Raw genomic sequence first — 23,153 nt, 5'->3', positions numbered from 1 at the left:
TAAATCAGATGCTATCGCCGCAGCTTCTCCACTATATGGTCCGATGCTATTTGTAATGAAATGTTTCATTTTATTTTTATCAAAATGTTATCAAACTCAATCCAGGGAACCGTAGTTTCTCGCACATAATGCATCAAAAAAGCTTTTTCAATGTCTACTAGTAAGTTTACATTGGTGAACGTATTGCAAGCAGGGGAAAACCTTAAGGTGTCGAAACTACCCCAGTTCCCCCGGCTGGTAATGTGGTGCCTTCCATCTGCTTTCCTCACCACGATTTTCTACGCCTGCGGAGAGGAGCGGGTGCTAATAACTTTTTCCCGTCTAAGCGCATAAGACTTCCCCCAAAAAACACACTGTTGTACTGCGAACTTCGCTGACGTCCACGCTTGGTTGCTTCTTGTGCTCCACAAGGGACCATCCCCACCATTTCTAATTGAATATCGCCGTCCGCCCTTAGCCATACCACATACACACACACACACACGCACACACGCACACACGCACACACGCACACACGCACACACGCACACACTCAGCCCACGCGACACTACCATCGCTGACGTCAGCGAGCGACAAGGAGCGCCGTTTGTACCGATGGAAGACGATACGGGAAGGTGTCTGAAGCCGAATCATACACAACACCCAGCGACCCAAGGACCGCGAGCGAAGAAGGGCAGATGAGATGAGTGGAACCGTTGGCAGTGTTGGTGTTGGTGGTGGTATGGATGGCGTGTCACTGCCCACCTCATTTGCCTTTTGGTCCTATTTTTGGACAGTGTAGGAAGACTACATTGTTTAACACCTGGCAACGAAGCGAAACTTCACTGTCCGGCTTATGTGTGTGTGTGTGTGTGTGTGTGTGTGTGATTCGGAACACTCTCTTTGCTCTCTTTCTATTGCAACTTCCGAAACAAGCACTAACAAGCATCATCCGCTAGCGCCTATCGCTCGGATGTTGTTGGAGCATCCAAGATTCGCGGAGATTGGCGCGTCTCTCAGCAAATTCAAACGTTCCAGAAACGGGGCCATTGCAATGAGACAGGAGTGGAACCTACACGAAGATGGACCTAACCGTGGTGGTGCTACAACATGTTGTCCTTCTGCCCTTCTTCCAGCTCTCTCTCTCTCTCTAGCACAGACGTGCATTAAAAGCATGACGGATCGTCAGTATCCGGGCCTAAATAGCTTTTTCCCCTCGCTAACCACTGCCTCTATGTCACACTGGTTACTAACGGTTCGAGTGGAATATTCCAGTGTACCACCGCCGCCACCGCTCCCACAACCACCACCAACACCCACCACCTAAAGGGTGGAGGGGGGAGGGCACATCAAATGCAGACCGCACCAACAACAAGGCACGAAAACACACCAAAACAAAACAGCAAAACAATAATGACCCCCGTACAAGCGAGCAGGAAAGAGAGAAAGAGAGAGAGAGAAAGAGAGGGAGATGTAAATATATACAGTGCATGTAAGAGAGAAACAATCGCCCCTCTTCGCATGCGATGATCCCCCGTTCAGCCACCCCTGTTTGATTTATTTCTCCACTCCGGCCACAGCCGGTCTCCAACGCACACACACACACCCGGTCGATGATGGCCCCTGCGCGACCCCAGGAGAGAGAGGAAAAAAAATGGAGATTGCATGAATGGTTTGACGACCAAGTCCCCAACCAAGTCGACGGGACAACACACGCTTCTGCCCCTACCGCACCCACACGCACACACGCAGTGATTTCACATTCCTCGCTAAAATACCTCGATCGACACAGTGCTTGCCTCCCAACCCATCGCTCTCGCTCTCTCTCACCCCCCGTCGCTTGTGACGCGTTTGAGTCTCTGCGTGTTTTGCTAACAGCAGCCCACCGCGAGAGTCTGTTGTTTCAGCCGCAAAAATCTATTCTTATCGTCCACTCCACCACTCCCTCCCCCCCCCCACCTTTCGTTTTACCCAACTGGCTCTCTTCCTACCTGCTGCGTGTTTGAATCCCCTCCTGCGCCCATGCCCACACCAACCACCAGCCCGCTGGGTAATCGATCTTGTTACCGATTTTCAAAAGCACACAGGCACGAAACCGCGACCATTCTACACTACCCATACTACGGCTGTCTTTGTCTCTTTCTCGCCTCTATACCTTCCTCTCTGTCTCTCTCTTTCACTCTTGCTCTTTTGTTTAGCGCGCTGGAGAGTGCGACCACTGTTTGCAGGAAAATTTCTTGTAGGACGCACAGCAAAAACGGGCACAAAATGGTGAAAATAGACCACCGTCATCGCTCTTTCACTCACACACTATTCACGCTTCTTTGCCCCCCCCCCCCCACCCCCCGTTCCCTTCCGTTGACTACTCACATAGATGTAGTACGAGCTCAGCATGATATCGTCCAAGCTTCTCTTTGGCAGCGGTTCTTGATACTGTTGCTGATAGTAGCGTGATGGTGATGAGCGCTGTTGGGCCTGCTGCTGCTGCTGCTGCTGCTGCTCCAGTTGTTCTTGGCGCTGCGTTTGCTGCTGCTGCTGCTGCTGCTTCTTCTGCTTCTTTGGTGGCGATGGTTGCTGTTGCTTGTTCTTCATTGAAGCAGACTAGCTGGGTGGTGGATTTGATCGCTGTGCCGACGACCGCTGACCCTCTCTGTTCGCATCTGGCCCCCCTCCCCACATTCAAAACGTCTGGCAACCGTTTGCAAACCGAAAAACACACCCAACACACACACGCACGCACGCACACACCAACACCACCTATTTGCCTATCTATCTATGGGGCTTTAACACGCATCGCGGGGCGGGGGGGGGGGGAGGGAAGGGGCTAGCTCTACTCCTATCTGTCACTCACACGCACGCACGCACAAACACACAGCCACAAACACGCACCAGGCGCACTCTTGTTTCTTGACCGACGCTAGGACCGCTACTGGCTGCGGCTGCTCCCGTTTGATAGTTGAACACTGGCCCGATAACAGAAGACGGTTGAGGACGCACTCGCGCGGACGCCCGCCCCCTACACAGGCTTCCCCGTTTTTCTTCCAGCGCTCCAGAAAGCTGATCTCGCCCGCAGCACACAGGCGAGAAACCCTAAGACAATTTCCTCTTCGGGACTGCTGCCCTCCCCCTTTAAGCTGCACTGTGGCTCGACCCTGGTTTTTTGTAGGCCGCACACCTCTGCCGTACTTTTTTCTCGATTGCTTCTCCACCGCCACCGCCACCAGAGTACACCCGCCCCCTCTGCTACTGGCTGGGAGGTTCGTGCACACAAGAAACGCTCGCAGCTAATCGCAGCGAATCTAAACGCGCTGTATGCCGATGTGGGGAAGTCGCACAGGGGTTGTGTGTAGGCGCGCGGTTGTGGTACGCGCTCCGTCTTCACGTCGCTCGGAACCGGAACCTTTGGGCCCTTGTCAAAGTTGCGCAGGCTACAACACGGGCTGCTGTGCTGTTCTACGCCATCCCGTGCCTGCCGGATACGAGACGATCACGGATTGCGGCCGTATAGGGTTTGTAGAAAACACCGAGCCACGGACACACGCACACACACACACAGACGCGGAAGCACCTCGCGATCGCATGCCGCGAACGCCCGAACACCAAGTGATGCACCGTCGTTCGAGCGGCGGACCAACAACGTGCCAGTGTCTACACAGACGGGCTACTCCCAGACCACCCACCCCTTTCCAACACTTTCTTTACTGCCTAGTGCGAGTGAAAAAGAGAGAGAGAGAGAGGGGCAAAGGGAGAGAAAGAAGAGAGACAGAGAGGGAGAGAGAGCGATATATAGAGCATAAAAAACAAAACTTAGAGAGAGAAAGAGAGATTCCAGGGAAACAGTTTGCTCAACTCACCGCCAAAGACACTAGCCCGTACAGGGGAGGGGGTGGGGGAGGGGAAGGAGAGGGTTTGCGGCTTTTCATTCATGTCTTCTCAGATGTTTCAGACACACTCGCTCACCAATCTATTCTCACCCAACACGCACCACTCTCTTTCTCTCTCTCTCTCTCTCACACACACACACACTTAGGAAGGGGGGTTGAGAGTGTTTGCCGGTCTTGGCGCAACGCTATCACCACCAACCACGTCCCAGGGGGTGTCTCTGTGTGAGATCCCTCTATCGCCTCTCACACAGGTTGCTCTTCCCTTCTCCGGGAAACGGGGGGGGGGGGGGGGGAGGAGGATGATGTTGGATGTGCAAGCGACGAACCCCGCGCGAGACCAAAGAGAAAAATTGAGTAGAAAAGTCTTCTCCTTCTGTTGCCACTCACTGCACATACACACACACACACACACACACACATACACAAACATAACAGTTCCCAGTACTAATGCACTCTCACACAGGTTTTTATGAGGGATTGGTTTAACACACATACACACACCAAATCCTCCACGCGTCACCCGTTCATCGCGATAGAACGATGATGATTTAATCCGAGCGCGCCCTAAACCACCCCCCACTCCCCCCCCCCCCCCCAATCCCATTTTAAAGCATTATTCCCTAAACTCCCGCAAAAAGTACGATGGGACAAGAAGCGACGAACGTTTTTTTTACAAGGGGTCCTTCCTCCAGGGTCCAGTTGAAATTCGCGAATTTCGCACTTCCGTGCGCTACAACGGCGGAATGAAACGGCTAACACAGCAGTGCCCACTCAGCGGAACAAAGCGACAGAGCATAAATACACACCACGGGGGGGAAGAGCGAACCACAAAACACTCTAATTAAAATAGCTATAAAATGGCGACCGGCGAGGAGGGTTTGGATGTATGGATAGCCACCACACCTTGCAGAGCAAAGAGGAAAGCAAAAAAAACCGAACGCTGAAAATAAGCAAAGCAACGGGGCGAGAGAGCTGTCGCTGTAGAACGGGGCGCATGGGAACCTGCATATCCGTCCCATTGCAAGCGAAATTGGAGAAAGAAGCGAGCAAGGCAGACACCGTAACACACACGCAGACCCCCCCCGTCAGGCCAATTGGATAACGCGCCATTTTGAGTGCCAGGTACACTCCTGTAGGGTTTTGTGTGGAAGGTCATTCCACATAATAATGTTTCGGAAAAGTGTGCATCGCAGCACTTTGCATACGGCGCATTCTAGCGCAAAGATTCGGGGGGAAGTTCGCCGCCTATGTGCATTCCTATTTTTTTTTCTTGACGTCATTCGGTCAAGAAGTAGCGGTCCATCCAAAGTGGATTTTTTTTTTGTTGTTAACAATGTCTTCCCACACAATGTGCACCACAAGACAGGAACAACCAGCCGCTCACCAACGACCATATCACGAGATGATAAGCGAGGAACGGACGCTTGAGCTTAGACCAGTTGAATGCACTCACGGCGTCACACAGCGAGGCGACATATTTGCGGCACCGAGGGAGAGGTTAGGTGAAAGTACGCTGCACCAAACCAGCGAGAGTGGCACACACCGGATGCTCGATTTGTGTCCCACGCCTCCCCCATAAACAAAAAAATACCAACGCGCGGCTACGTTGCTATCGATCGTCTTCAGATCGATGGGCGACACGAACGAGATGCTTTCACCCTTCGATTTTGCGCTTGTCGCTTTAACCTCATCGCAACAACACACACAGAGACGACAGGCAGCGTCGCTATGCAATCATGTGGAGCATAGAGATGAACCCATTCGGGCTCAAAACCCGCTACCCGAAACCGTGTGAAGGACAGAGGGAGGCGCCTGGTTAGTAAAAGGAAAGTGTAGTCAGCGGTTGGCGGTGAACGCATCCCTTTTTCACGGGGTGAGTGCCACCGGTGGACACTCTCTCACACACACACACAGCGCAATCTTATCAGAAACGACCGTCCGCAGGACTACTCGGTGGCGAAAGTACAAGACAAAGACAGGCCCTATCTGCGGCAAGCAACCGCTTTGCCAACGCAACACGTTCGATTAATCCTTAGTGCGAGTGCCCCTGCCTGTCGGGATTTTACCTCCCCGTTTTAGTGGCATCTGATCGCTGTTAAGAAACCATAAACACACTCTTTACAACAGATCGGTGTGTACGAGCGGCACTAAATGTCAAATGACTCATTAGAAGGCAACCGATCTGCCAACACCGTGTGTGTCGGGGGGGTAGAGTTGTGTGTCTCTCACATAATTAAGAACCCTGCACCCCCCACAACAGCCCTCGACAGTCGTGAGTGCCACCCTTGCCCTAGGTGGTGGTGATGGAGCCGCACGCATTAACTGGCAGAGTTCGGCAAAAACAGCTGCTAGGCAAAAGGAGATAGAGGTTGTTACACACCCTTCTTCCCTTTTCCGAACCGCCCAACACACACACACACACTCAATTCTTATCGAGGGGTTCTCTCTCTCTCTCTTTCTCTTTTTTCCGTTTCATGCAACGCCGCGCTTCTGTGCGACTGCTGTGTGCACACGCGCGTTTCCAATCAACACAGCGCGAAACACGGATTTTCAAATAGTTGCTGCTTCTGAGTTCGCTTAAACCAACTGTTCGTTCGCATTAGCGCCACCACACTCTGCTGCTATCGCTGTCTCGAGCACGTTCTCTCTCTCTCTCGCTATTTTTTCACCCCTTTTCCACTCTCGTTTGTCTACCCTTAGTTCCTACAGAAGAATCGCTTTTCCATTCTCTCTCTCTCACTCTCGCGCGCGCTGTCTGTTTCTTTCGTCCAAACTCGCCCCCCTTTTTGCGTAAAGCAGTTGACCTCGTGGCACGGTAAGAGAGCACCCCAATCTAGGATACACACACACACACACCCACATACACACCGGGTGGTGATGGTTGGTAAGCGAACCAAACACGATTTGCGCTCGGTTCTCGCCGCTAATAGCAGCATTGGGGGCAGATATTGTGTGCATTTAAAGTGCATTGTGCTACGAACGAACCGAGGCGAGGCAATTTCTTTGCAATGGAAGCTTTTATGAGGGTTGGAACATTCATTAAACATAGGTCACACTTGCATTCGCGCGTGAAGGAATCTTCTAAGTGAATGCAATGAGCCCGTAATGTTGAGAGATGAATGATTCTTCAAAGATTCTTCAAAAATCGGAAAGATTCAGGTTTTTATAGCTCAAAAGTTTGTTTAGCCTCTATAGAGCCATGAATCATGACGTCAGAAAGAGTTGACTCGTTAATGATTCATGAAAGCGTAGATATTCATGACTGTTTAGAGACTCGTGACTTTTTGAAGAATCTTGATTCTCCAATGATTGATGAAACTTTAAAATTCATGATTCGTTACGTTAAAATAAAAACATACATATTCCACATATTGGTCAAGTCTTCAAACTGTGCTTGGAAGCTCTAAAACTAATGTTACAGTCAAAATTGCATGAAAACACCCTAAGAATATCCCCAGGAATCTAAGGGCAGATTTGCTCTAGCCCTGGAAATGTGCACCTACACCTTTCCTTTGCTACATTTCAAGCCGCCGTAAGCTTTGTGCATGTTTTTTACTTGGTTTTTTAAAGTGTAGAAAGCATCCTCAGCCACTTCTCTCCCTTCTTTCTAGCAACCATCGCGAACACTGCGCGCATACTCCTCAACAGCCCAACAAACAGCGTACTGCGGTGAGTACTCACCAGAGAGTTCACCGCTTTTGACATCTGCTTCCGAAGTTCATAACATGAAAACTAGCCATTTTTTTTTCTAATTTTGCTGCTATATACTATTCCTGGCTGTTGTAATAGACTGAAAACACTGAAGTCATGCACATTTTGTGCGGTTTGCCTGTGTGCCTACGGGATCTTTCTTTTCTGCCATGATAAGCGCACTGTGTTGGATTGGCTTTTACCCTCCGACACTACTCTTGCCTGGTTGGTATGTTTGTTTCGCAACAGTGATTACACCAAACGGCGTTGTGAGACTACGAGGGACGGGAGATCTGAAGCAACGTAGGCAATAAAACAGCACCACACACGACGAGGCTAATCAATGTAAGGGCCAATTACATTTTTGCCCACGCCTGTATGTGTGTTTTGGCTGCCATTTGGTGGCTCTGACCTTGGCTAGATGGCTCTGTCGCCACTCTGATTACCCGTTCCTGCTGTTTATTCCATGGAAAAAAAACACCTTTTCTATTAGCTAATACCAAGCCGCATCGCAATGGAAACGGGTTCAGCGCTAGTGCTGACATATTCTGCATTCTCGGCAACAGTAGAAACAACCAAGCAAATCGCTTCCCTGCAAACATGACATAACGCACGCACACAATTTGTCGCACCCCCCCCCCCCTCTCTCCTCCTCTCCCCTCCCCTCCCATCCACTAATTTCTCGCCGCTCTCTAAAATCGAATCGCAACACTTCACACAACTCTTTCTTGTTGTATGCACCTAAAGGTAAACCGAACTATGTACGGTGACGGAAAAGCGGCAGAGGCATTGCCCGGACACACAAGTCTGGCGCGCGCGTTCCTTCACACACCAGAAAGACTCACTAATACTAGGAGCCCCCGCATCGTATCAAGTACCAAGTGAGAGAGAGAGAGAGCGCGCATCGATATACGCACCACAGCTGACGCGCTGAAATCGAAAGGTGTGGAGGAAGAAATGTTTGAGCGAAGTGTTGGGAGGCAGCAGCAGTATCATTCACTCTCTCTCTCCCTCCCTCTCTCTCTCGCGAGCGCTCGTACAAGAACGCACATGCACACGAACAGCAGCAGGAGGTGCTGTGTGGTAGTGGTAGTAGTCTCCGACCTCCAATCCAATTCCAGCAGGAATCGAGAGGAGCGTGAGAGCATCCCATCATCCGAGGGGGGGATCAATGGTCGAACATTGACCACGACCTGCACCGACAGGTAGCGATGCGCTAGCCGACTTAGCCACGGCGACCCGTCGCAAAACGTTCGCTTATTGTTGGATTTCAATGCAAGCAGAGAGTCAAAGCCAAAATCTTACAGCCAAACAGTCAAGTCAGCGTTTGGTTTTGGGCGTTTTGGTAGCGATAACATTTCGCAAATTGCAATGGGAAAAAGTCAGATGCCTCAGAAGTCGTTGGGCTGTAGTTTCTATGGATCATCAGAACAAAGAACCTCAACCAGTGGTGCGCCTCTGGTACGTTTGGCAAGGGAATTGTTATTGGCTGATGACGAGACAATGGGGCAAGCTAACCTATTTCGATTACAGGTCCCTCCCAACTCCAAAACACACACACACACACAAACTCTTCTGCAGCAGCCTCCAAACCACGATGCTTTGGCGTTAGCGTTGGTCTCGGTTACAAAAATTTACTCTCCTTATCTTTCTCTCACTCTCTCTCTCTCTCTCTCTCTGCTTCTCTCTATCTACTTCTAGCCACCGTTCTTCAGGCACGAGACGTCGGTGTGCTTTCCATTACAAACATCTAACCATGTTTTGCTTCCTATATATTCCTATATATTATGCATCGCAGTGTCGAACCCCTTTCTGTTCAATATAGCGCCCCGCGGCACGGAGAGCAAGGACGCAATCCCGAACAACTGCCGTGTTTGGGGGCCTCCAGATCTTCCCTCCCCCCTCCAATCCATCAAGTACTTGACCAGTTTTTGACGCCCCTTCTCCACGGGCATTTGCCGCCTCACGCAAGATCCGTTAGGCCCAGAGCAGTATGGGCCGCCCGGGCAGAATCCTGCACGGGAATTGCAGGACCCAGAGGCTCATAACCTCCCAAAGCCCCCCGGACGCTCAGATCGATCACTGTGTGATCTGTGATGAACGCCCGAACCATGGGCGGTAGGAGACGTGGTTTCGCAGCGTTCCAATTAGTTGGCTTTTTCCCGAATGCCTAGTTACCCTGCTAGTGCAAACTACCCCTCCCGGCGAGCAGCAGGTTAGTTGCGCCCCAGTAAAGACAACATCCGGCAAACTAATACTACCGTTTGATTATGCACACACACACACACACACACACACACACACACACACACACACACACACACACACACACACACACACACACACACACACACACACACACACACACATACACAGATAGTGCCTGGTGCATTTGTTTGCAATTGGCAGCGAAATCGACCAACGCGAGCGCGGTCTGGCGTGGGCAAAGCACCGTTGTATGCGCAGAGCTCGGGCAGAAGGAGATCCACACCATGCTACGCAACCTCTCTCAACATCTCGCCGTCCCCATCCCATCCCCCATTATGAAACAGTTTCCCAGGGAAATGCATCGGGTTGCACAAAAACCCCGCAACCGGATAAGAGGGTGGAAGCGGAGGAGTACGGAGGCACAGCGATCTGTTCGCTGGCGGCGTTCGGCAGGCTCGCGACGAACCACGAGCAACCCGATTTGCCCAACCGGTTGACCAAGCGCGGTTGGTTTCGCGGCGGTTCGTCGTCCCCTGGCAAGGCATCGCGGCAATAGTGCGAGAGTGTGAGAAAGAACCACTTTTGCTCATGGCCTCTGTGTGTGTGAGTGTGGAGGGGAGGGGGGAGGGGGTGGATTTTTTCCCTCAACTGCTTCTGTATGCTTCTGATGCACTCTCCGCAGCCGCATTGCGAGTGCATCGGAGGAAAGTGTGCGTTCGCACCCGCAAACGCCAAACCCCGGCAAAGGACGAAAGCGGGCAGCCACATTCGGCTGTACATAGACGCACGCCGTGACGCACAGACACACGCAGTGTCTGCTTCGACCGTACACCACTCCACCCCTTCCTAAGGGTTATTTATATCAGATTCCATCGTGCAAAGGGCGAATTGAATTAGGCATCGAATGGCTGCAACGGCATGCCCACACACACATTGCGTTACTCCTGCTTTTTCTCTCTATCTCTGTCTATTTCAATCTCGCTGCCCCGAGTCACCCGATGATACATGCAGCAGCCCAGCTGCACCAGGAGGGGACGATGCGTTTCGGTGGGAAGTTCGGCAGACAAGATTGACAATGCAGCGCACGCGACCACACCGCGACGACACGCAGATTATGGCACTGGCCGGAGAAGGGACAGGCGGCTGCTAGACGTCCACATGTCTGCGTGTGTCTCTGTGTGTGTGTGTCTCGGTAAGGGGGCAGAGTCTTGTCTGCACCGAGACCTAGATATATAAATGCAGTACACATGGCCCGGCGGGGTACACGATCGTACACAGTAGTGCAGCACGCAGCGCGATGGTGCAACAAGCGAACCTTGGCAGACGCAAACGCAACAGAAAGAACAAACGGTGGTGGGGGAGAGGGGATGGTGGTGAAAATGGTGATGATAAGTGCGCTGCACACTATTTACTTTCGCTCAGTGTTCAATTAAGTAATGACAACAACAAAAAGCACACGAATACATGAAATGCTTTCGACCTGGTACGAACTACCCATGGTGTTGGTGCCGTGACCAGGATTTTTACCATTAAATTGCACCACACTGTGTTCCGGAAAATTCACAAAAAAAATTGCAATATGTATTTTTTGTGTGCAAAACACCCATTTTTATGTGCAGCATCCAGCTCAAATTATTCGAGAACAAATTTGTTCTCGCAACAGAAGCAAAAAAAAGGGCAAACTCCTAACGATGCTTCCATCTGAACATAGGCTACGTTCTTCCACTGCTAGAGAAGTGAAAGAAAATAGACACACGCTTCCTTTGCATCCCACCCCACCTTGCCGGATCCGAATGTATGCTCTCTCTTTACATTGTTTACCGTTTCTTTACATCTTCACCTGCATTAGCTTCATTTCGGGCAGCCAGAACTGCGCCTCCTTCCTAGGGCTTGCAGCAGGGCAGCACAGAACCGGCTCCTCCCGCAAATACATACTCGCGCAGTGAAAAGCTTTATGTAACGGAAAGGCGCAAACTATTTTAACAAAAACAAAAACATCTAACCAAACATGGCGAACTAACCGGAGCGACAATTTTAAAAATAAATCCATTGAAGAAACCCTACCACATAACGATGCTGCCGGCGGGCACGGCACCAGTGAGAGAAGAAAGCGCCCACCAACAAGAGCAGCGAGGGTAAAGGGAGAAACGAAAGCAGCAGCAGTAGCAGGCGGCAGCAGCGCCAGCAGGGAAAACAGTGAACCAGAATGGTTTTCCATTGGAAGACGCCCGCGAATGCGTGTTGCAGGGTTTTGTTGCAGCACACAAAAGGCTGGCAAACGTTTGGGGAAAAAAAAATGTACAAACCAGTGTGCAGCTGAGGGAAATGTGTTTTTTTTTCTGTCCTTTCTTTTTTCTTCTTTCCCTCATTTTGCCTCCCTTTCTCGCTCTGCTTTTTATTCTTTCAGCCGCATTTCCACCGCGCCACACTCTGCCCTACGACACCGCCTCACCCGCATTATCTTTCATCTTCTTCCCACTCTCTATCGCTCCGGCTCGTTCCTCTTCAAATTGGCAACTCTAGCGGGCGGCCGAGAACGCCGCGGCTGGGAAAAGGAGTAGCACTTTTCTGCACATAAGGCTGCCTCCTCCTCGGCAGCCATACGTACATAAAGCATATTTATTCCGTTATGTTACTCCCCCGGCTACAATTGCTCACCCTCCTGTGCCGTGCTGTTCGCGCTGCCGCGCGATGCGCTACGGCGCACCGAAACCTTCTCCTTTTGGTCTATCCTTCCCCATTGGCATGCCGAAAACTTTGCTTCAATAGTTCCAGCCCGATCAGTAGCACAAAGAATGTACACATAACACAAACCACCATCACCACCAACGAAATACCCCACAAATGGGTTCCTTCCCTTTCCTTTTTCCTTGCTTTTTTTTTGTTGCAAATCTCATCTTTTTTGTTGTTGTGCAACGTTACCCACTGGAGTTCTTGTCCACAACAGATGGCAAAAATGGTCGCACTCGGGGCGCGAACCAATCACGTGACCATCCACCTTGACTACAAGTATTTTAGGCTAACATGGGAAACTGAATAGTGACCCTTTGTATCAGGCGCTTCCCTCTTCAAACTCAATGCAAATTAGAGCCATGACGATAACAGATATTCAAAATGTGTTTTCACTTCACGCACACCACACCACATATATTTGCTATTCGATTCAGAAGTCAAACAAAGATGATAAACGCAATTCTTCATTCTATTTTAGAGCAACAAACCCGTAGTCGTTATTTCATAGAGCCATAGAGCGTCATAGAGCCAGTAATGGAGATTAAATAAAGGAACCACCGCATCCTTCCCTTCCTCTTCCGTCCGTGAAACCCGAGAATCGAACCCAGACCTGGCACAGGGATATTGCTAACACCTACAGTGCGCTTATCAACGCGACCATCAGAGCGCTCCGTGATACAGCGCACAAATTAGCAATAAAAGTGTTCGCTTCGGTATAATTTCGCACTCCCAAGCGCCGAAAATAAGTTCATTTACCTAAGGTAAGCCGATGAATTTGGGATAAATGCTCGGTGTGGGCCTTTCTCGTTTCGCAAATCGATACATACCTGGAATGGAAAGAAGAAATCATAGTTTTAATTATTCATACAATTTTCTCGACTTGAATAAAACGAATATTGTGCTTTCCGCGGCCAGCGGTTCTGGATGGCTGGAGCATGGCAGATATCCCACAGCATCTCGAGAGCAGGAATAGGAAAAAAAAGCGCTCCATCTCGTTCTCACCACTACCCCCGCTTCGGTACCGTATTTCAGCAAACGCACGGGGAAATGGAAATACAATGTTGCGCATAAAAACGAGAGAAAAAAACACACTTCAAAACGCTTTAATGTTAACCATGGGGAGAAACCGTAGCGCACCACGCAGTGTCGGTGGCAATGAGCGGACACAGGAGTTAGTTTCTTTCCCCGTTGTTCTTCACCGCCTACCAATTTGTGTGAAACCCTCAGCCACCAACTTCCCCGGCGCGTTGGATAGAAGGAAGAGAGAGAGAGATAGAGATAGAGAGAGAGCGAAGAAATAACTAGCATCGTTGCATAAGCGTACCAAAGGTGGGTGCGCGCGTGGGTGAAGACACTGCCCTCACTGGTCGCGCTTTCATCGCTCCTCTCCTCTCCGCTGCCTCGTTCGCCCTTCCCATCTCTTGTATTGGCTGCTTCTATGCCGTCACATGGCAGCGGCCGCTGCTGTGGCTGCTTGAGAAGACAAAACATCACCAACATCGACCACAGGCGAGTATCATGCCACAGATTTTAGTGCTCATTTTACACACACACATTAGATATACTGCTGTGAAATGCAAAACAAAAAACAACCAACAACCTCGGTACTTTGTTCAACGTGAACAAAGAAAAGCAACATTAATTGTATTTTCGCACAGAACTCAAAACCGCATACTTCTCTGTTTTTCAACCTGGAAAAAAAATCCAGACTCTTTTCTCTTTTCTTTCGTTATTCTTTCTCTCCCTCTCTCTTTCTCTCTTTTCTCTATATTGTATGTATTCTTCTCTTTCTCTCTTTCTCTTTCACTCTTTCTCTCCTTCTCTCTTTCTCTCTTTCTTTCTCTTTCTCTCTTTATCTCTCTTTATCTCTCTTTCTCTCTCTTTCTCTCTCTTTCTCTCTCTTTCTCTCTCTTTCTCTCTCTTTCTCTCTCTTTCTCTCTCTTTCTCTCTTTATCTCTCTCTATTTCTCTATATTTGGGACTGATGTTAAAGGTTTATAGTGACGCCGGAAGTGAAATTCCATGCGTGCCCGGACCGAGCAGCGGAATTTGCAGGAAAGCAAGTGCCACGGCAGGGCAAGAATCAGCAATAACCTCACAACGCAACGGGGGCAGAGGGAGGGTGAGGGGGAGGGGCGACGCGGTCAGGGTGTGCACCAGCGCGGAAGGCTGAAGGGGAGGAAGCGTTTCGGTTCTAATTTTCGATCGATTTTGTGACCGATAACGGGACTGGAAAAGCATCTGGGCGCAAACAGGGTCCGTTAGCAGCATATGAAGAAACAGGAAGTGGCGGCGGAGCAGGGAAGCAGAGAGGGAGTGTTTGCTTATGAACATAATCGAAGTGTGTGTGTGTGTTTTGAACTCTACCACGAAAAAACCGTAAAGCGTACTCTCGCTGAGTTTCCCTCTTTGTTCTGGATGGGTAAATGGTCCAACAAATATTCTGCCAATCGGTTCCACACACTCTCAGATATCGATACGAGGCATTCTGATTGAAGTAGCAAGTCTGTTTAAAGTCGCCAACACTAAAACCCAAAAACCAAAATTTACCAAACACACGGGGCCAATGGCTTTGCCCAGCCTGACACTCGCTGACTGACGAAGACACGCCTGGATTCCCTCTTTAAGGTTTTTCGGGGCAGCAAGACTACTCGACTGCAAGTACCGCCCCACCTATCCCATCATCATCACCCGCACCCAGTAAATATTGTGACCAAATTTTATTTACTATTTACATACTGCCGGATGTCCTTTGACAAAGCCGAGCGGCAACAGCGACAACATTCCAGCAAAATAGTTAACGAGCGCATGAGCGCAGCCCCCAGGAGCACCATCACCCAAAAAAAAAAAAAAAAACGGAACAAAGGGTGACGCCGGCACGGGCGGAAAGATGCAAATGGCAAAACGACGGGCCACCTTTGCTATCACTTTCTTTTCCATCAGCAGCAGCAGCAGCAGTAGCTGCACACCGTCACCGTTCAAAATTCACACGGCACCACACGGTCCTTATCTACTTCGCATCGCGACTATCGGGGCCCAGAGACGCGGTGAGATTGGTGAGATGAGGGGTTCGTCGTCTAGCGCGAGTGTACATAATATCCGGTAAAAGGTAAGCCTGGGCCTCTGCGCGTGTTATTTATTAGAAAATGTTGTGTGTGTGTGTGTTTCGCTTAACGATGCTTCACTTTCCCACCGCCAGGAGGATGGATGCTCCAAAAATCTCTGTGAGGAGACACACACACACGCAGAAATCAGAGTGAGATGTAGAAGAAAGCCACTGAAACAACCAAAACGTTAGTTTAATGCATTGTCACAAAGAAGACAGAGGGGAGGGGATAAAGGAACATGTTTTAAGGGAAGATTGAGGGGGCAAAAACTGAGAGCAAAGAAACACACATAAACCAAGAGAAGGTCTAATATGGTCAACATTGTAATCACATTTCCTTGTGAGTTCGGCAAGGCCGGAACGTTGCTTTAATCGTTTTTTCACTACCAATGAAAATGGTTCGACCAAGCCTAGTAACTATGGCCACCTGTACTAGTACGCGGGGCCCTGCACAAATTTGACCAATACAGTTTGAGAGAATGAAGAAAAACACTGGAAGTGTGAAGTATGAATAAAATTAAAAAAAAAACCCTAACAGGAGCACCAGAAAACAGAAAAACCAGCATGAAAATAATAGATACAGTGAGAAAGAAACACATAGAAAGAAAAGGAAGCAAACCAGATAAAGAAAAAGAGGGAGAGAGAGTGCGAGAGAGAAAGCGAGAGAGCGAGAGAGAAAGAGAGAGCGACAAAGTCGTGGCACAGACCACAACTTTTATTCCGTTTTCCGCGCGTTCCTCTCACTACAAAAAAAAGGAAACACCATTTTTCCCAAGGCTGTCTGTAGAGGTTAACATAATTCCCTGCCAACCCTGCCCCCTCCCCACCCCCTGCAACTCCATCCCCACTCGCTCCCCACCCAACTCGTTACTGGTGCAAGAAAATGGGCCACTTTTCCGTGAGAGCCGTCAGGCCGAAAGAGAGCGTCCGAGAAAGGAAAGCGACACCCACACACACACACACACACGCAACGAAAAGTGAAGCAAAGGGAAGGGGGCAAATTTGGAGCGAAGGCCAAGGCTATTCACCGCACCCCGGGGGAAGGGGGGTGAGAAAACTCCAGCTCCAAGAGAGATCCGCACTCGCCATCCCTTTTCTACCGTCTGAGTGACTCTGGGAAGGGGAGAGAAATGTGTGTCTATGTGTGTGTGTGTGTTTGTGTCACAGTTACGTATCATTTCTACCCGCCCCACCGCTGACCATCAGCTGCACCCCCGTGCGGGGAGGAAATTGGAAAAAATGAACACGAAAAACCAGGCGCCTCCATTCACACCCAGACAAGCACCACAAGAGCAACCAGGGTGGTAGCTAAGGGGGTTGTGGGCGCTCACGAGTGACTTTTCCAGCCCAGCGTGGGTGGTTCTCTGCTTTCTCGCTCTGCTCCAGACACACGCTGGTTGTGATGTGAGAAAATCGAAACCCCGCCAATACGTTTTCTTTGCGTGTTGTATTCTTTTCCTTCTCCTTCCCTTGGTGGTTGGGTGGTTCCCACCCACCCGGAACTCCGTCAGAGCATCGCGGCGATGGTGAAGCGGAGAAGGCGAGGAGGAAGGACTGGGCGGACCATCTCTCTCACCGGAGGCAACAGATGGGGCAAAAGAACAAAAAACAAAGGGCCACCACTCTTCAAGAGCGGCTCCACGGTATGCGAGAACCGCAAGCGGATCTGATGATTTCCAATCTTATGATCGCAAATTGTAGTTGCGAAAACAGCACAATCACGCTGGGAATGGCTTTCGATATCCCAAATGGGACACACCATTACCGGTCTTACCCGGTCATTGCAGGGTTCTCGCTTGGCTTATCGCAGGGCTACTTTCCCGTTTCCCAACTGGTTGTACTTTATAAGATATTAAATGGAAAGCTTCCTGTGCTCGATTATGTCATACAGAAATTAGCCACGAGGATAAAAAAAAACGTTTCCACCATCTTTAAATTACACATAAAATATAAAATATAATCCACAGGAAGCAAACGCGAAAAGGCACTAGCCAAAAATAGCTAATCGCTTTCCACGCACATCAGCAACGGAAAACAAAACGTAATAAAAGCACACCAATACAACCCCAAAAACACACAGACCCCCACCACACAAAGCCAGCAAGACATTGCGGGCAGGTAAGGAAAAATGGACGCACTGCTTTGCTTAAACCCCACCCTGGGCCGGCGGCAAGCGGCAAAAGGCAAAAGAGTGTAGAGAATATCGATTGTTTCTTGCGCCCGAGGGAGGATATTTCCCCCCTCTCTCCCCCCCCCCCTCCAAACACCAACGTGGTGGATGGGTGGGGCCGGGCGTCCATCGAGTGTCTAAGATGAGGCGATCTCATCTAACGAACAGCACCACCAGCCACACTAGAAACGGTGCAAAGCCGCGCGAAAAGCTGTGTAGTGACACCGAAGCAGATTACACTTTCTTGTGTCTCCCACAACTGCTTGCTAGCAGCAACGATGACAAAAATCGATGCACCATGTACACCGTGTCGCGCTGCCATTTTTTTTTTTTTTTGCAAACGAAAAGTCTAGGGAAGGATGGAAAGATGGAATGAAAAGTACGTAGAAAGCAGCGCGGTACACGGTCTCTCCGCTCCGGGTCATTACCATCTCATTCCGAGTTCTTACATTTCAACCCCTCCCCCCTTGTTCTGTTGCCCTGTAGCACACACACACACACACCGACAGTGGGCGGGTGAAAAAAAAGAAAAGAGAAAAATTAACAAGCAACTTGAAGGAAAAGCAAAACCCGGAAAACCCGTCATTGCCCAACGCGCACCTAGAACCGTACGCCTTTCCATCTCTCTTACTCTCTCTCCTTCTCTCTCTCTCTCTCTCTCCGGTGTGTTTGCATTAGACAACTTCCTTCACTAGCCCCCACCCACCCCTCTTCTTGATGCTTTATCCAGTTCTAACGGGTATTGATTTTATGTTCCATCTTGTTCTTCTGTTTCTTCCATTTTCTACGCCACACTTCAAGAAGTAAATCAGACCACAGTACCCTCTCTCGCTTTGGAAAAGCAGCACGAGCATATTTTTAAAACCTATTTCCAAATGCTGCAGCTGTGCAGTCAACAAGCAGACCGTGTTTTGGTGGGATAGAGTGTTCTGGTGTTCGGGTGTTCTTTTTTTCCCACACCTACACAACAGCTACCAATTGATCTATGTTTGGTGGTCTCAGATTTGTGATTGGGTTGAGCAATGCTATGTCCACACATTTTCCTGACCCTCAAACATGTTAATAAAGTCAAGTTCCGAGAGTCCATCATGCATCATCCACGCGCCGGACACAGCAACTCAAAATTAACCTTATCTTTGCTGTGGAATTGATTCTTTACTGGCGGGCAATAGCCATGCAAATGGCAACTCGACACACACCCACACACACACGCACGACCTTTGACTTGAGGATGAGCAATGGGAAATACAATAATCTTGGCATGATAATGCCAGTGGCATGCAATCTTCATTATACGGTGGAAAGAATTACAGGAACTCTTTTTGTCTTCTTCAAGTTCAATAACTGAATGCTCCAACAGAGCTACCGAAGGTGCCGAGATAACCGACAGTGAAAGTGAATTGTAGGGTTAAGAATGTTGCCTACGAGAAGAAAACAAAAATCCATTAGAGGCGAAGACTGCAATCAAACGCCAACAACGTTGATTCGTCATTAAAATTAATTTGCTCTAGAGCTCCTACAGTTGAGCACTTGGAACGTTTCCGAGAATGTGCCATTTTTGTTATTCAAGGAGAGTTGTGGTTGAAATGCGTCTGTCAATAAAAATTTGATAATTGGAGCGCCTTGATCAAGAACATGGGTTGTCCTTTGAGTGCAGTTCTGAAGAAATGATTCAGCAGAAGAGGCAGTTTGGTGACGAAATACGGCAAAAAGGGCAGAGAGTATCTAAAGACAACTGAGCAATGAATGTAGGATGAGGAGTGCGGGAGAAGATCTTGCAGGAATGTGGTGATCTACCAGATGAAAGAAGCACTAAGGATGCATCTCAGCAATGAAGAAAACCTGGGAGATATTCCACACATTCTGCAAGGATTCAATTCCCAAAAGCTGACAACATGGGACGTAAAGGAGCACTGGTTTAGAGTTTCAGCACTCTCTCCAATTCCAAGCCTACGCTAAAAGAGAACAAACCAGAGTAGCTTCTAGCAGAGCTCCCAGTCCTGAAACAGCAACAGGATCAATGAAATCGATCGAGAAGCCGAAGTTCTTATCCAGGGCTGCCACCAATCGACATTCCAGGAGAGCCAACTTCTGTTGGAGCATCTTTTCGCAGTTCCGACTTGGCTGATAACGCGGAAGTCGTAAAGCTGCAACACCATGGAGAACCGCACGCTCCCAGTCGCCCGAATTCCGAAGGCATTCGGTCATCCCACAGCTTGTCAAGGTCTCGAAAGGGCACCGATCAGCCCCAGAACCTATGCAATAAAATAATAAAACTGAACTGCCGCGGAACGAATTCAGGCTGAGCGCTTTGGAGCGCCCAGTGCAAGTCGTCTATTGTCGCCCGTCAACATAACCTTGCTGCATGCTAATTGCGGACGGTGCCACTACAACAACTGCGAAAAAAAAAGAACGATTGCAATTATTGGTCGCGCGCGTGTGCCCCTGGGGGTGAAGTCATTCTTGGGGTTTTTTTTTCCTGTGTTGCCCCTTGTTCTACCTTCTCCACGAGCGGGAGGACCTTGTCTCCTCTCCAGGAACGAGATGTGTGTGTTGCTTTGTGAAGCGTGCATCACGTCATCCTAACCCCGGGCTCCCTTCCAGAAGCTGGGCAGTGTCTTAGTATCGAGTGAGCGCAACGGCAGGCCGTAAGACGGAGATTAACCCGAAACGCATGATGATCTCGTCATCGCCGCACATTTCCACCATGATCATAATGCGTCGTTGTCTCGTCGTGTGGTCGTTGCCACTGTGGGTTGTTAAAAATACACCACATGCTCACACACGCACTGGCTGCGGACAGACGATAGGCTTGGTCGGGGTTGGGGTTGGGCACATGCTTCGGTCCCGCCGTTGATCGCCCTTGAAGAGAATGTGGTTTTGTGTGTGTGGGGCAATTCGTTGCGGTTTCCTGCCGATCGACTTCTTGCAGTAGCTCTCCCGACCGATCCGTGCCCTCACACTACGGTCCCTTCACCACTTTTTCCCCCGTTTCTTTGCATGATTCAAGTGGCAGGCATCGCGCACACAGCTGAATCCGTCCGCTTTAATGTGTTTGAGAGCGCGGATGGCTAAAAATAGCGCCACTGATTTGAAAAGACGTCTGGCCGCTTCTTCATCTTTTTCTCTCTCCCCCCCCCCCCCATTCTACCCTCCCCCTCTCACCTCCTCGAGGGCAAAAGGGATGGCACGGTGATGGTGCTCGGGCAACCAGCAACAACCGCCTGCCCCATTTACTATATATTCTCCATGAAGTTGTTGCGCGCAAATAAAAAAAAACACACACACACACACGCCCGCTGTGTTTTGCAAACATCGTTGCAAAGCCGAAGAAGCACCCTTCTAGATCCTCCATACCCCCCCCCATGCCACCCCGTGAATCGGCGTGAATCAGCAGCGTTAGCTGTTCCGAATGCAGAGTGCTGTTACGGTGAAATTTTGCAAAAACATACAAACAAAACGGTTTTACTGCACTTGGCGAAAATGTCCAATCGCCGTTGGCCTTCTACACGGGTTGATTGAAGCTCTCGGCGACCCTTCCCCGTCCCCCACCTCCCACGGACTGTTCGTTGTTGATGGAGTCGCGCTTCACTAATTTATTTCTATTTTTTGTGCTGCCTCTGTGTGTGTGCGTGTTGTTGTTGTTGTTGTACGCGATCTACACACACACATATACACCGCTCCCCGCCAACAGTGCGCGGGCAGCAACATAGCACGCAAGTAGGCGCACAACCGATTCCAGCACTAATTGAATGGCGATAGAGAGGAGGGAAGGCAGGGACACAGCGAGAGAGCGATAAAGAGGCAAAGAGCAAAACACGGGAAGCGGTGCGTGAGAGGTGGCGTTGCGTTTTGGGTGACCTACCCAGACCGAAGTGGGGTGGTTGGGTGGATGGGAGGGAGTGACGGGTGGTCGGCAAAGATGGGTACAAATCGATCATTAGCCAAGCGCGAGTGAGTAATGCAAAGGAAGGAAGGAGCAATAAAAAAAAACACACACACATACCTAGACACACCGACTAGTAGAAGTTAGTGTGCGTTTCTTCAATGCCACACCACCCCGTGATGGGTAGGAGAGAGGGTGGTGAGATTAAGGCCGGAAAACAGGTACCGTGTTGGGCAGTGTAACTAAACGCTAAACAGAGAGACATTGAAAGAGAGAAAGACGGAGAGAGAGAGGAAGTGAGAGGAGGGGTGAGAGAGAGAGCGAAATATCACAAATCGGACTGGACAACCGGACCTCCGCCAGAGTCGCCAGCGTATCAAATAACTAAATCGAACGAGAATTAACCCTTGAATACCTCCCCTAAATGTTTATCCCCGTTTAACGATTCAAGATTGTGTTCCGCCAGCTAGAACAAAGCAATATGCTTAGTACAACGGCAGATTTTAATAAAAAAAATTCTGGTCCTTCGAACCGGATTCACCGATTCTTACGTCAGTCTAATCTACACAAAAAGCCCGATTCAATCCCCGACGCTGTGGATCGGCGCGTGTCACATAAATTCAAACGCAAACTTGGTCACTCCTAACCAGCAACAGCAACCGATTGCAGCAGTGTTGGTGCGATGCCGGCCAACCAACCAACCTTACCCGGTGTCCCTGCAAGGGTTAATTGGGGGCGCGCTGCGCAGCTCCGTGTCACGCCGTCTCGCTGCTTCCCCTGGGCTCGCTTGAAAGCACCACCCGGCCGATGCAAAAATACACACCCTGACACAGGGCGGCGGCGAAGCGCTGGCGAAGAGACCGAAAACAGTAAACTCGTACGCGCACACGCACACACACACATACACCAACACGAGGCGATTGTTTAAAACAAAACCAGCCAGTAAAGGGCAGGTCAGAGGGAGGAGATGATGTGCCCCACTGGGTTTGGGATGCGGCACTACACCACCACCGATCTCCCCGTTTGCTGTAGGGGAAGGAGGGGGCAAATACAGCGCTAGTGGTGGTGAGTGAGCCCACAAAACACAGCAGCAGCAGCAGCAACAACAACCAAAAAAAACTCGCGCATGGACACCTCAAGCGAGGGTGGGCAGTGGGAATAGGAGACGCACATGCCGGGCGAAGGGGGATGCGCGTGCTGAGAATGACACTACGCGATAGGCGGAAGGGGCAGGAGAAAGGAAGAGGAGGAGTCGGGGAGGACGCGTAGGCATTCCGGCGTCTTGTTGACCGTTTGCCAGGCCCACTCTTCCTCGCCCACCAACCCTCCAAGCTCTGCACAGCACGCCCGAATGGCAGACGCAACCGTTTCATAATCGAGTCCGAGACGGTGAGTGCCACCCTGTACGGGCACACACACACACACACACACAGTCAGAGCGCGCGCGGGGGGAGAAGATTGAATGAAAACACACCAATAAGTTTTGGATCACGCCAGG

The 23,153-nt window shown here is 50.0% G+C and overlaps 1 protein-coding gene across 6 annotated transcripts in view; it reads right to left on the bottom strand.

Annotated features, from left to right (window-relative positions):
- LOC1272234 (serine/threonine-protein kinase tousled-like 1) overlaps positions 1-23,153 on the bottom strand; it is a 75,612-nt gene that overhangs the window by 37,660 nt on the left and 14,799 nt on the right. The window contains exon 2 of one of the 6 annotated variants that reach the window (XM_061652864.1): positions 13,251-13,321. The exons of 4 other annotated variants lie outside the window; for them this stretch is intronic. Coding sequence is in view for 1 of the 2 variants with exons in the window: in XM_061652810.1 (XP_061508794.1) it covers positions 2,350-2,571 (222 nt within the window). In the remaining variant the exon portion in view is untranslated. Of the gene's footprint in view, positions 1-2,349; positions 4,146-13,250; positions 13,322-23,153 lie in introns of those variants that run through there. One more of the 6 variants, XM_061652810.1, reaches the window with a different exon arrangement.

This window comes from Anopheles gambiae, chromosome X (assembly GCF_943734735.2).
Source record: "Anopheles gambiae chromosome X, idAnoGambNW_F1_1, whole genome shotgun sequence".
Lineage (NCBI taxonomy): Eukaryota > Metazoa > Arthropoda > Insecta > Diptera > Culicidae > Anopheles > Anopheles gambiae.
Note: the sequence above shows the minus strand (reverse complement) of the source record. Positions and strands in the feature narration are given on the sequence as shown.